The 14,320-nt window shown below is 43.1% G+C and overlaps 2 protein-coding genes across 2 annotated transcripts; both read right to left on the reverse strand.

The window, feature by feature from the left end:
* Nucleotides 1-336: 336 nt before the first annotated feature.
* tmem168b (transmembrane protein 168b) lies at nt 337-4,792 on the reverse strand. The gene is made up of 4 exons (XM_084554691.1): nt 3,307-4,792; nt 3,050-3,192; nt 2,563-2,837; nt 337-1,860 (listed from the first exon to the last, which is right to left on the reverse strand). The coding sequence occupies exons 1-4, from the start codon at nt 4,435-4,437 to the stop codon at nt 1,313-1,315; spliced, it is 2,097 nt and encodes a 698-aa protein (XP_084410817.1). The 5' UTR covers nt 4,438-4,792; the 3' UTR covers nt 337-1,312.
* Nucleotides 4,793-5,208: 416 nt separating this feature from the next.
* On the reverse strand, nt 5,209-12,616 carry samtor (S-adenosylmethionine sensor upstream of mTORC1). The gene is made up of 5 exons (XM_084554784.1): nt 12,425-12,616; nt 9,471-9,612; nt 9,209-9,337; nt 8,380-8,494; nt 5,209-8,080 (listed from the first exon to the last, which is right to left on the reverse strand). The coding sequence occupies exons 1-5, from the start codon at nt 12,582-12,584 to the stop codon at nt 7,448-7,450; spliced, it is 1,179 nt and encodes a 392-aa protein (XP_084410910.1). The 5' UTR covers nt 12,585-12,616; the 3' UTR covers nt 5,209-7,447.
* Between the last annotated feature and the right edge of the window lie 1,704 nt (nt 12,617-14,320).

Consider the following 14,320-nt stretch of genomic DNA (forward strand, 5'->3'; position numbering starts at 1 on the left):
ACAGCCCACCAGAGCTGCAGTTCTGGAGATGCTCTGACCCAGCCTCCACAATGTGGTCATTCGCTTAAAAAAATACAAAATTAACTTTCCTGCTCCACTTGCTGCCTAATATCTGCCACCCACTGACATGCCATGCACTTCACTTGTCAGTGGTCATGATGTTATGGCTGATCAGTGAATAAGAATAAACATTTTCAAAGATTACTGAAGAATAAGTTAACCTGAGTTTAAAAAGAACAGTTATTTAAATGAAATTCTAGTTGTCAGCATATTGACCCAGACTGCTTTGTTCCTGGTTTGTTTATGGCAGAATATATCCAACACAGAAAACTAAGAACCCAGTCAATTCAGAATCTGAGCATTGACGTTTCACATCTTTTTTTATTGCATAGTTTCATTCATCTTTCACATGTTTTTCTTGCTACTAATCCCTTCGCAAACACATCTGAGTGAGTAGAGTAAGGTTGGATAGCCTAGTGAGGGTAAACTGACAGTAAACTGAAATAAATCACAGGAAAAACAAAATGCATCCCATGGTGCAATGCATTTAATTGTTGTGATTCACTGTGAGATAGATATTGCAGTTCCCATACATATCTGCATTTAGTGCATTCATCAAAACAGTTAAAACTCTTTCTGGTCTCCCTGAAGCAGCTGGAGTGGATTTAAAGATCACCCCCACAAGCGTTAAAAAATGTTAGAACAGACACAAAGCAGAGCGTTCAAGCCTATAATAAGCGACGAGTGTATAACACAGAGAGAAGTAGTGAAGGAATCATCTCATCAAAACAGAATACCACCAGATTTGGAGCTCTAGGAACTGACAACTTTGAATATGCCTGAGACCTTCGTCTGAATATGTACCGTGGCCACTTTGGTTTCAAATAAAAGAGGTAGGCCGAGGGAGTTTGGTGATTTTAGGATAAAAGGCACAACGTGAATGTACATATATTCAAGATGGAATCAGATTTAACAGTAAATAATATAACCATTGCAAAATAGTGTGAATGTGCTAAGTCTCATCTCAAAAATGGTCACGTATGTCTGTCAAGGAAGTTACAGAATGAGATCTCCAGTCAAATCTAAAAACACACACACTTACTGAACTCTTTAAATATAAAAAATGTGTAATTAAAAGGCTACACATTACAATGCCCCCCCTGCAGTAACGGGTTCATTTTTAAGTGACTTAGAGTGCTGGTTAGAGATGAGTTTACAATCCAATAGCTGCCCATTTTCAGAGAAACTCATTTTTAGGAAATATTCTGTGTGAAATATATTCTACACATAGAAACAGCCCTTGGTATTGCATCTATGATCTGACCAGTTTGAAGCCTTGCCCTGTGTCCAGTATGGCCGGTGGAAACCAGTTGAGCTTGATTCTCTTGAGACATCGCAGACAGATGTCGCAGATCGACAGCCGGCTCTGGCCAACCCTCCACAGCGCCAACTGGACCACCGGGTAGGTCACCCGGGGGAAGTACATGCTCCAGTGATTGGTGACGTCACTTCCTGTTGGCAGATGCAGTTTGTAGTCGCTCCAGTGTTTGGAGATGCCGTAGGCGGCGGTGACCGCCCTGCCCTTCTCTGACCACTGGATGCTGCTGTTTGAGTTGCAGTTGTACTCCACCCACTGAGAGGTGAAGTCTCCGAGCTGAGGGGGGTCCTGCAGCTCAACGTCCGTCACCCTGGCCAGTGTTGCTCCCTGCATGGCTATATACACACCCTCCACCTTCCCAATCTCGTTCACCCATGGCAATGAGTTGTCACAGTCCAGCACCACGATGAGGCGCGAACACAAGCTGCCGTTCTTCTCCCTCCACCACTCCACGAGCTGGTCCAGACGAAGAGTGTCTCCTCCTGATGATGAACACAGGGACCAGCTGATTACACATCGCACAGAAACAAACCGTTTGTGGGGAGAGTAAGATTCTCTGGTCACTTAAAACATTCTGATTGACTAGAGGGTGTTCATGCATAGCCTATTATCTGTTTGTAAAGTTATTTGGGGACAGTGACATGTCTGGATAACTAGATATTGTCAAAATGTACTTTGTGGCACAATTATTGGCCTTGGATCCTGCTAGCATAACATTAGCCGTCTAGCTCACAGCTGAGTCAAAATGTTGAACGAGTTGAGTGGAGTAGAAAAATCTCCCGCTGCCAAGTCGTACCTATGATTTACACTATTTACTGGTGCAGTGAACATATTTTTCCTCTGCAGTAGAACATTATGGGTTCATAATGAAAAACTCTCTGGCAATGGTATAAGCAGTAAAATGCCCTTTGAGGTATCAGGTATTAATGGACGACGCAGTGCTAACCTCTGGTGATAATAGACACATGTTGGGCATTATCACATTTACTTACTCAACAGTTTAGTGTGCAGAGGTTTGTCTAACCTAGCAACAGTAACACAGGAAGTCAGGACTTGACAAAAAGGTAGGAGCCCTCTGGTTGGTGGTCAGCAGACCAATCAGAAGGCCAACAAAGGGTCAGCTATATTACAGCTACTACAAAGATCAACTAATCTCAACTCCTTCAACTTAACGCCTCTCTCACCTGCCAGCGCCCACTCTCCTGTGCGGTGTGTGTGACCGCTGTAGAAGATCACGTAGGTGTCATGGCGAGGACCATCTGCTGTGCGGAGCTCGAAAAAGGATTTGATCTTGGCCTGCAGAGCCTCCAGGGTCACCCCGCTGGTGGAGTAGTCGCAGCCAAAGTCCTCAATCAGGTGGTGGGCGAAGAAACGCTGAACATTGGTCATCATACCTGTAGAACGCTTGTTCAGCTCATGCACCTGGTCCGGAGGCAGCAGCATAGGCTGACCATCAGGACTGCAGGACGAACACAAACAAAACAGGAGGAAAGTTAACTGAATCATGTGTCTATGAAGACAGTAGGACTACACCAATTCACAGTACGTCACAGGATATTTAGTGAGTCAAAGGAAGAATAAAATGAATGTCCAGCAAGTATAGCTGGAATTATACATAGAGTTATCCGGTCTAAACTGACTGGAGTGCGTTTGGTTTGACTTGTGCACTACCTGCAGTAGTTGGTGGGGATGACCACTGCATAACCCACACTGGTTCCTCCGAGGCTGCTCCCAAGCTCGTAGAAGAGGCCGTGGAACAGAGACTCAAGGGGCAGAACGAGCAGTAACATGCTCACAAAGGTACTGCTGGAGGCCTGCAACAGGAAATCCACGAGTCATTGAAAGACATACAAAGGAAACTGGTGTGAGATAATGTGTGAAATGTCACATGGTCACACTGTTTCAAGCCACTGTCCAGTTGCCCCTACCTGCCAACAAAGAGCAGCGACGGCAACAGTTGACAGCAGTGTGAAGTGCATGAGCTGCTCGGAGATGAGGCTGAAATGCCTCATGCCCTTTGAGGCCATAACTTTGTCCAGGCTCCTGACCTCTGCCAAGTACGACCTCTGGCAGTCGCTGAGCTTGGTGTGAAAGCCCCACACAGTAATGAACAACAGCATGTGGCAAAAGGTCCAGAAGAGCGCACACACCACAAAACCTGGGATCGTCAGGTACCACTGTTCCAGGTCTGTCAGCTTGTGGGCAGCCAGGATGATGAAGGCCACCTCTACCACCAGCAGAGGCAGGAGGGACAGGCGGCGCCACAGGCCCCCCCACACCAGAAAAGGCTGCCAGCGCTCAGTCACGGAGAGGCCGCTGAAGTACACGTCCAGCAGAGGATCGCAGATGAGCTGACTGAAGAAGCAGGCGAGGGCGAACGGGTTAGTGCTGATGCCCAGAGACTTGAAGAACAATACGCCGGTGATGACAGCAAAACAGACCAAGTTGGGAAGAGCCAGGACGGCCTTCATCCGGAGTGCCACCATGACCGTGGCCAGCGCCACCACCAGCACCATCACGCTCAGGGACTTCTGAATGAGCAGCACCGTGCTGGCTGCAGCGAAGCCCACCAGCTCCTGCCGCTCAGCCGAGGTGAGGAAGGCGGGACGGTACTTCGTGCACCCAAACATCCTCTCCAGCAGCGCCCAGAACGTCCTCAGGGTCACACTGGTCAGCAGCAGGTAGTTGGCCGCCTGCGTCTTGGCGTCGCTCTCCAGGGCGGGATTGTTGAGGAAGCAGAGCAGACCCAGCAGAAAGCCGAGCCACAGGTGGAGGAGGCTGAGGCTGAGGCTGATACTCGCCACGTTGTAGTAGTACAGTACACTCGCTATGCCGAAGACAAACAGAGCCAAAACAAAAATGGCAAGAAGGGTGGACTCCGCGGTACTCTCCCATTGGACATAGAGGCCCAAACACAGGGCTACGATCAGGTTAAGACCGGACAGGTAGCCCAGCCACCGGACAGACGACCACACGCTCACCTCTCCGTTGACCTCATCCAGCCGGGTCATTGCTGCGTGAAGGCAATGGCTGACAAAGTAACGTAGGAAACGACACATTTTGAAACGAAAAACTAACTGTCCTAACCCGAAAAACAGACCCTTGGCAGGTATACTCGGTTTATCTGTCCGTTATAGTATTTCAAATCCCGCGACAACTTCACCAAGTTTAGCCAGGAACTTGTTGAAAGTGGCTAGCTTAGCAACTGTTAGCTAGCAGCGAAGCATCTTTGCGCCGGTCAGCATATTTACATCTTGACGGTCGTTCTTTGTATTCTTTTATCTGGAGTCCGGTACGAGTTTAAAAGGTAGCAGAACTACTGCCCTGAAATTAGCTGTCAGGAGTGTGAAAGGCATATTAGTTCAAAAAGTTTGTCACGTCAAAACTTTTGAGTCAGGTGACAGACGCCATGTTTCTGCCTGGACTACGGCAAGCGCTTAAGGCCAAAAGGGTTTTCACATCGTTAAAGGACTAACCCGTATTTTTTATATGTACGTTTTCAACAAATAATGGTAATGATAAGAATACAAGTCGTTTGCATTTCACCCTCATGATTACATCTCTGTATTTGGGTGGGTTCTGGGGGGTGCTGACTTCTGCTGCAGCACTTTTATCAGCAATGTTCTCAAAATGTAAGCAAGAGGGTTTCCCAGTGTAATCCCTTTCCTTACAATTTTGTACTTCTGTATTTTTTTTAGGTTCTTATTTGTTTTCCAAAAGGCAGTATGCCAGATATTTTGGATTCACTGAAAATACTAGAAGTAGCAATAAAATATTTACCAGTATATTACACACATACGCACACATATAGTAGAGTATTGATAACTATAATTAAAGTAATCCAACTGCCACTGATAGTAGCTAATTTTGTCTGTGTATCAAAACACCAATCAATCAATGTTGAGCTCCTGAGTAACAACTCATTAAAAACTTCATAGAGCAGTAATTTGAAAATTCTAAAGCAAAGACACAATACAGACAAAAAATAATAATCACACACACACACAACTATCTTCCATGTACATTCATTTATAAAAGAGAAATACAACCATACTATAAGCACACATTGTTCTGCATTGTTGAAAATGAAGATGAACCACCTCATGCAAAGAAACACTGGAAGACAAATCACAAAGCACGCTTCTTCAAAGTTGGATTATGTGTGGTACTGTGATTTTTTTTTTCTTTTGTTGAAACAGGAAATAACAGCAACAAGATGTGTATTGAAAATGATATGGAAATGGGAACAACACACTGCATTACATCAACTGTGGACATGTTTCTTGTTCCATTACTATGACAAAGGAGAAGTGGACAGTTTGTGCGTACTGCTTGGCCAAAGAAGCTTGATAACTTTTAATTAAAAGCGCCGGTGTGTAGGATTCAGTGGGATCTAGTGGTGAGGTCTGCCAATCAGAACAACTGAATACCCCTTATTTTCTAAGCGTGTAGGACAGCCTGTGTAGCCATCACATGCAAATGGACTCAAGGGTGCAACGGAGTACAACTGAGGACTAAATCTTACACACTGGGCTTTTAAAATGTTATGAAATAAATTGTCTCCAGGGGCTTGAGATTCAATTTGCAACATAAATATGTACGAAGAAGGCACCTTATACTATCTACTATTATAATGTGGGCCCTGTCACATTGGTTGTAAAACTATCATCATGGGAAAATAGTTTTGTGACGCCCTTTGGGATCAACGATAAAGTGCCACTGACAAAAAAAACACATCACATAAAATTCACTCCTTCATTCACACTGACAACCACATACGCACGTTTAGCCTGTTCAGGGACCGGCAGGAACACACACTAACATTTTACCTGGTAGTGTCTTTAGCTAAAACCTCCCCCATTAGCATAGAGTATCATCAGATCTGGCCCTGATTTCACCTGTTCCAGAGGTTCCGTATCACAAAACCATACATTAGTGCAAATCTCTTCTCTCAAGGTGAAATTTCTGACTAGGAGGAGCTCAGATCCGGATATTTTTGGAGTACTGAATGTATTCTCACATCAAGGTTATAAAATTGTGTCAAACGATACTGGTGCTGGAAAGTCCATTTATTGTGTCACTGGCTTGCAGTGTTGTACTGTTTCTCTGCTCGAGAGCAAAAAAACATATTGGTACCTAACAGGAGAGGATTTTGAATTGACGTCTGTGAGAACAATGGGAGGAGGGGTCAAATAGTAATACCTGTTTTGCACTTGTACCTTGTTACACAAATAGTAAACAGTTACATTTTCACATTAGTAAACCTAGTAATACTCCTACTATATGGTTCAGAAAGTCTTTAAAATGCTACAAATACCACTTTCTCGTAAAAGATATACAAGTCATTCAGGGGATGCAGAGTTAAAATGGCATTGCCACACTTTACACTGGACAACACCGAAATCTGACTAAGAATATATAGTTGAAAACAATGAACCATTTTTTTTTTTTTTGTCTTGGAAAACTAAATGCACATCAAGAATTTTCTGAAATTCTAGCTGCATGACTATGACAGAAGCAAGCGTACCAGTCCACTCAGCCCATCTCAGTCTCTCCAGTGCAATCAACCTCCTGTCAGACTGCTTGGGTTGCTGTTTTTGGCTTTTGTACTAAGCAGCCTGCGACACTAGCTTATTCAAATAGAGTACTGAGTACAGAATGTAGACAAGCTGACTTATGTTATTGAGAGCTGATCGAAAGATGGGGTGGAAATAAAGGAGCAGGGAGATTAGATACCTTAAGGTCATTCAGTTTCCAACTCTTAAAAAACCTAGCTATTTATCAAAATATATCCATCTTAGTGTGTGTGTGTGTGTGTGTTTGTTTGTGTGTGTGTATGTGTGTGTGTGTATATGCACTCTCAGAGGAGTGAGGATATGAGAAAATAATCTGTAAACTTCTCTCTTTCACACTGTGCAAACTGCATTGTTTCGCGGAGAGGGAGGAGAAGTGGGAGAAGAATGCAGCAGGTTAAATTTGGCAGCGCAGCAGTCGAAGGGGAGATGACAGTTAGGTAGACAAAAGGTAGGAGGAGAAGGAGGGCTCGGGGGGAGGAGTTGCTGGTCTAGCCTAGCTCTGAAGCAGGATGGGATCCTCTAGCTCATGAAAACCAGGCACAGAGCTACTCTGGCTCTCCCCAGAATCTGAATCATAGGGTGTGTCCGGTAGCTCTGTGAAGCCCCAAGCCATCTGGTCATCCTCATACTCAGAGCGAACCTGCACCGGTATGTCGGCACAGTCCTCCTCCTCGTTGGAGTTAAAGTCCTGAGGGATGTAGAGCATCTCGGGGTAGTTGCGTGACACCAGGTCGCTGGTGGTGGCCAGAGACACCTTGCGGAAGGCGATGAGATGCATGTGGGAATACTTGACGTATTTGTAGCGCTTGAAGCCCAGCGACTCCACTGCGACACGCCAGCTGCGCATCATTAGGGCGTGCCGGTTTTGGTGGGAGGAGTCGGGCGTGATGATGAGCAGCAGGCCATGCAGCTCCAGCAGCTCATGGGCTTTCTTGCAGCAGATCCATCGCTGGTACGGTGAGGGGAAGTAGGAGAGGAGCAGGGAGAAGACCACCACGTGGAAAAGCTGAGCGGGCAGAGCATCAATGGGGTTGTGGAGCTGGCGAAGAAAGGCCTCTACCGCGTCACCCGCCAACTGGAGAGGCTGCTGGAGCTGAAGGTTGAGGAAGTCACACTTGTACACACTCTGGAAAGAAAATTCACAGTTCAAATGTGATGTACTCCACAACCATTGTCATTCCATTTATATAGCTGCATTACATGCAGCTGCAGAATGCAAAGCATCATTTTGTTCACCGTTTTGCTGAATCTGTTCACACAGACGACTGTCTAACCGCCACACTGATACCCCGCATGAGTCATTTCTGCTGTTTTTGCTTTGTAATGCAAGCACTTAACACCCGGACAGGAAAACCTCACGCATTTTACTTACTTCTACAAGAATGTCATAAACAAAATGTGAACAGAACAAATAAGCACTCATACCTCCACTGCAGGCACTATGTCAATTCCAACTGTAAGGAATTCATCAAACTTCAAGAAAGGGTTGAAGCAGCTCCCCACATCCAGAAGGCGCATTTTCCCCAGGTGAGGGATTGAACTGAAGCATAAATATGGAAGAAGTGTAAGTGTCAAACCAACATGTAATCCCTGATTAGTACCAGCAGTGCATCACGCACTAGTGAGTGCAGGCAGATGACATGATTTGCACGAACCATTCCCAAAATGTAATGACATGCAGCGTTCAAGTGGTATTTAAAACAAGTCTGTCTGACTGCACAAAGACCTTTAATAACACGTTTCCTCTTACTATTGAGAAAGAGATGATCTTTAAGTAAAACGTATCCTAAGCAAGGGTTTCATAATTACATTTCACATGCATTTTTGCAGCGTTAGTAATATACAGTACACCGCAGACTGTAGGGGGACAGTCTGTGGACAAGTCTGTTTTTATCCAGATTTAGTGTCAGGTATATTTAAGTAAATCTGTAGCAGCTTAAACCAATTCAGGAACCGAGGAATTACAATTTTGTGTGGAGGTTTGATGGAAGAAGTAGTATGTTCAAATAACATAACAGATGTACATGTAAACTACAAACCCCACTGTAAGGAAACTGGGAACGTTAGTAAAACAGTTTTCTTGATGTCAGTGCAACCTGTTAAGTTTTAACAAAACAAATATTGTGTGGTATCTGCAGGAGGAGTATACTGTAAGATTCATGTATCATGCAGACTTTATTAAGGCAGTTCATAGTATGAACTTGTTCATAGATTTTTGGACATACAACGCATTTACAACAGAAGCAGTCCTTACCTGGGGATGGTGCTGTACGGTTGGGCACTTACAGATGTTGCAGTCAGACTCATGGCGAGTGTGGCACTCTTCTCATCCTTTTCCAACATTCTTTTCATTCCGCCATCCAAAAAATACTCTTGACAGACACTGTGGAAGTGGAATCAAAATGCTGCTTAAACCTCACTGGCAAGCACATCTTACAGGCTCAGATTAGGCAGATTCGACCGCCAAAGGCTCTCAAATGAATGCAGAAAAAGCACACGTTTGAAGTCAGTCGTACCTGCGACACCATTCAATACGACCCTCTCCCTCGCAGCTTTTGGTCCAGTGGTTGTCAGCAAGATTCTTCATGGCGAGGGCGTACTCACTCAGCGTCTGCTCATCTTCACAGTGCTCACGCCAGATCTTGTCAAAGTCGCCCACTGAGGGAAAAACACTAAATCAGGACAGAACTAACAAAAGCAGCGCAAGAAACAAATCACAACCTAAGAGGAAGCAATTCAGACTTTCAGTGAAAGCTTGAGCTACTCATGTCATCAAGCTGAAGTCATGTCTTTTTGCCTTTTTCTTTTTAGTCAACATGACATTCAAAACCTACTTGCCAGCTTTGGTCATCCCCTTCAGCAGCAAAACATGACTGCACTGCTTAGAAAACCCTTCAGGAAAAGCTCTAACCACTGTTGCTTTAAAATTGCCTACATGTTTACTCTCTCCAGCAGCACAGAAGCAGAACTGCTTCTCTAAAAAAAAATCTACCTCAAATAGCCATTACACAATAATATGTTGCTGTAATAAGTTGTTGATGTCCACAGAAATTCCCATCAGTACATTTTCCCGGATGCTCAAAAGTCGACAGCCTGTAGCATGAAGAAAATATGTTGATCAGGGAGAAATCCCATGACCTGAAGGAAAAAAAAAAAAAAAAACTCTATATCTGATTTGCAGAAATGAAAGGACAACAAGAGGAGTGGTGGTAAACAGCAGCGCTCTGAAAGCATGACCACTGTGATTCAGTGCCAAGCCTACCAGATCATGCTTTACTTATTAACCAATCATGAGGTCTGCTAGCAGGACGGCTGCTTTGTGTTATTCTAGTCTCCAAAACAACCAGCCAGCCTCGCTTATGCTAAATATTTTCTGATTGGACATGCTTTATTCATAACACGGAAGCTTATTTTAGAACACTCTTCTGTGGTTATGAAGTGTATCAAGGTGGAAATGTAGGGCAGAGCATACACAAATAAAAACATAGCTTGCAATAAAAAAAAAAAAAAAAGGAGATATCAAATGTGGCCACATTAAGATGAAGTGCTTTAAAATGTCTTGGGTGTTAAGGTGAAGGGTTTTCTTTCTGCTGTTTGCTTTTAGTTTTGAAGGCAGTGGAACCACATTCATTATATATTCTGAAGCTTTCACACAATTAAAGTCAATCATGTTAACAGGGGTGCTGTTGTTACTAATATAAGATGACTATGAACCGAGTTTAAGTGTTATTTTAATGATAAAATTCATGATTAAAATTTTCCGCTTGTCATTCTGAATTTGCCTTTTTGTGTTCCCCTCCCACACACGGAGGACTATGCTTTCCTCAGGAAGGTAAAATGAGAGGGTGCAACAACAACTGCCAAGTGTAGGTAGACGCCGTAGAAAGGTTTTAAATCAAGGGCACTCAAAGCCAGCCGTTCCTCTGCTCAACAATGAAGATGTCGAGCGCACAGATATCAAATGTTGGCGCCGATGTGTCATGAAAGGGTTTTTCCAAACTTCCCATTTTACATGAACAAGACAGATGTTTTTGCAATAAGGAGAGACAGCTGCATATGAATGTACACTGTGGAAAGGTCTTGATACAATCTTTGCAGCTGTAAATTATCCATGAATCCTTTCTGTTTCAGCCACTCGGACACCAGAAAGCATTCAGTGTCGTTGCTTTGTTTTGTTTTTGCATCTAGAGGGATCAATTATGGTCTTGCTAGTTTTATTTGCAAATCATTGCAGGCAGGTTCTAAGAGAAGACAGACAAGGTGCCAGACGGCAACATCCCAGGTGAACTTAAAACATTTTGTCACTGCAGCCTATTCACAGCCTCATAGACAGATAGATAGATAGATAGATAGATAATAACTAAAGTTTTTGTACTTCCCCAAATTGTAAAGGCAGAGCAAAATTCACCCTAAGGTGGTGTGCAACTACTAGTTTGTACCTTAATTTAATTTATGAGTAATAAAAGCGTACATCTGCCTCTTTTAGGAAGTGGTTAGTGTGCCTTTCTCAAAAACGAGCAAATGATTTGCTTGCTATAAACGTGCACAAACCCTTCACTAACAAGTCTGCGTTATGGAAGCAATGTTGGATTCACAGGATTTTTGCATCATTTATCTGGTCTCACTGGAGAAATTCCCAATTTTATTACAATCAGCTATTCTGTTATTAAAGATGCTATATTGTTCACCCCCAGAGGCTGATCGTTCACATGTTGTGCTGTCTTTGTACTTTATCTGTACCTTATCTGTACATATTGTTTTGATCTCTACCATGGCTCCCACAAGATCAAACCTACGACTAGAATACTCTTCCCTGCAGTGTAACATATAACCATCTCCAAGTTTAGATCCATTCACAAAAGTTACTTTTTCTAAAGAGTCAGATTGTTTTCTGCATGGGTGGATCTCTGGGCTTATCAGTCACACGTAAGACATGCCAGCTGACTTTGGTGGTGCGGCCCTGAATGACAGCAATACCAAGAAAACAAAAAACTAATTTGGTCGTAAAAGTTGCAACCAGTGTTTGTTTAGTCCACAGAGTTATCTTCTCTTGGCAACAGAGAGGCAATAGAAAGTCACTCATTGCCAACAGACAGGTTCTTTTAGTGCCTCGCATTATTTGGTCTGTTTTGTCGGGGTTTAAAAGAGAGATAATATGCACAGATATGCCGGAGACGCTTCTGAAAACTGTCAAAACGGAAATAATATTTGCAGTGTGTGCAATGTTAGGGAGCTTTAAAAGGCCTTGCATGCTGAGTGTCGCTTTAAGTCTGCCACCATTAACAGCTAACCAGCCTCAAAACCAGAGCGTTAGCTAGAAGGAGCAACGCGAGCACAATACTTTATTGTTAACCGTTTTCGCTGTTGACGGAAACTTTAGGATTTAACGTTAATATGGTATTGGTGGGCTAACATGCAGTGTTAGCCACTCGGCTGCAGAGAGACAGAGGGGCCCAGTGAGACTGCTTACCCTCTTTGTATTTCCTGCGCAGTTTTCTGTGGACGTTTTTGACGACCCCTGACAGCTTCTCCTGCTCTTTCTTGCACGGTGCTTCGTCTGGTATCGGCATGTAGAAGAAGTCCATGTAGGTTTCCGTCTCCCCAGTCTCGACATTGTCCCTGGGGTCCATAGCACCGCACCGCCGATGCTGCCTCCGCCAGTTGCTTCCCCTTTTCCAAGCTGCAACCCGACCGGCGAACCAGCGCACCGGCCAACAAAGCGCAATCCGATTGGTTGACTTTTGCAGACATGCTTCAGAACTGACAGCCTGCCGTCCAATCACAAGCCTGGAAACGATCTCGAGCTAGCATGCGTGCCATGAAGCGTTCAGGTGCGTTTGTAAAATTCACAGTTATATTGTTAAATGACTTCAACTTACATACATATAAAATACATAACTGTAGTGCTAAAATAAAATAGTCATTCTTTTAATTGAATACTACTTTTGCTTTTAATTGAATAACTTTATATTTTTCTATTCTCTTATTTCTTTACACACATATAAAATACATATATAAAATTTTACTGATAATTTCAAATAAAAATCAACCATTCTTTTAATAACTAATTTAAAAATCTACATAAAACCTAAATGTTGCCAAGTGAACTCAGATACACTATAAACAGCACAAGGTATCAGTTAGTTCAGCTACTTGCAGAACCTGTCTTTGAAGATTCTCAGTTATCCAGGTCATGGTACCTAAAAGCTAAAGGTAAACAAAGGCAAAATCATCAAAGTGGTGGAACATCTTCACAAAAACCCAAACAAGTCCACTTGCCTTTGTTTTAGCTTTGTTTTTTGATATACTTGCTGTACAGTCCTGGCCAAAAATATGCACATAGGCGACAAGTGTTCAGTAAAACCTGCAGTGATTTGGCACGGACACAGAAACACAACAAAGAGCTCTGGGTAGCTGCCTCGGCAGGAGAGGTAATCTGATTACGCCCAGAAAGTATAGAAAGCACAGATAAATTAGGTTTTGTTGAGTGTGAGTTCAGTGCAGATTTTTCAAGGGCACTGGATTTCTTGGACCTCTGAAGTGAATAAAATACATTTATTTTCAAACAGGCTAAGAATTTGACAACCATGAGATTATTTTTTTGGAAAATGCTCTGGAAAAGCCTGAAGGAGAGTATTTCAGTCTGCTAGGGTAACCTGACTATAGTAAAAACAATCTGCTGTTGTTGCTGCGCTGAGGAAATAGTGGACTGCCAAGAAAATTATTAAAGACTCTTTTCAACACCACTGTTTACAGGAAACCTCCTCCTATTATTAACTATATGCCTAATAAGTTCTGTATTTGAGGCAATGGCCTCTGGATGATGCAAAAGAGACTCTTTCTACTTTTCAAGAAACAACCACACTGGGAGATTTTAATTTCAAAAGCTGCATGAACTCCTGCATCAGTGCTGTGATGTTGTCGTGATATTTAATACAAGCTGTGTTTCTTTTCTATCTGTGATCTTCACTGTGGTGAAACAATAAGATTTTTCAATTCTAGTCTAAGCCACGATTGACTGGCAGAAACAGTGATGTAAGGAACATGTGAATGCTGCAAAGGTAGGTCCAAGATCAAAATAAACTCACATTCAGTAGGAGACAACTTCTTCACAAGAATAATTTTGTACATCAAATTTCACTTGTGGTGTGTATAGTGCCACCCTTTGGTTTCAGGGTTATTACCTTGTGTAATTTTCAAACCCAGCTCTCCACGCGTCCTTTTCTTTATTCTGATCTGTTGGCTTACTGTTAATGTCTGTACTCTGATCTCTGAATACTGTCACAATTCATCAAGAGAAATGAGTTTGACTGGTTTTTAAATAGTTTCTTCTTGCAACAGTGAAAAAACTTACGTGCTTTTGTCC

This window comes from Chelon labrosus (assembly GCF_963514085.1).
Source record: "Chelon labrosus genome assembly, chromosome: 11".
NCBI lineage: Eukaryota > Metazoa > Chordata > Actinopteri > Mugiliformes > Mugilidae > Chelon > Chelon labrosus.

What these genes read in the sequence shown, in the direction of transcription:
- samtor (XM_084554784.1), bottom strand. Translation starts at nt 12,584, where the DNA reads ATGGACCCCAGGGACAATGTCGAGACTGGGGAGACGGAAACCTACATG. An exon ending in CGTATTGAATGGTGTCGCAG is followed by an intron (nt 9,338 to 9,470) that starts GTACGACTGACT and finishes CCACTTCCACAG; the next exon opens with TGTCTGTCAAGAGTATTTTT. An exon ending in CCGTACAGCACCATCCCCAG is followed by an intron (nt 8,495 to 9,208) that starts GTAAGGACTGCT and finishes TTTATGCTTCAG; the next exon opens with TTCAATCCCTCACCTGGGGA.
- tmem168b (XM_084554691.1), bottom strand. Translation starts at nt 4,437, where the DNA reads ATGTGTCGTTTCCTACGTTACTTTGTCAGCCATTGCCTTCACGCAGCA. An exon ending in TCGCTGCTCTTTGTTGGCAG is followed by an intron (nt 3,193 to 3,306) that starts GTAGGGGCAACT and finishes TTCCTGTTGCAG; the next exon opens with GCCTCCAGCAGTACCTTTGT. An exon ending in AGGAGAGTGGGCGCTGGCAG is followed by an intron (nt 1,861 to 2,562) that starts GTGAGAGAGGCG and finishes GTTCATCATCAG; the next exon opens with GAGGAGACACTCTTCGTCTG.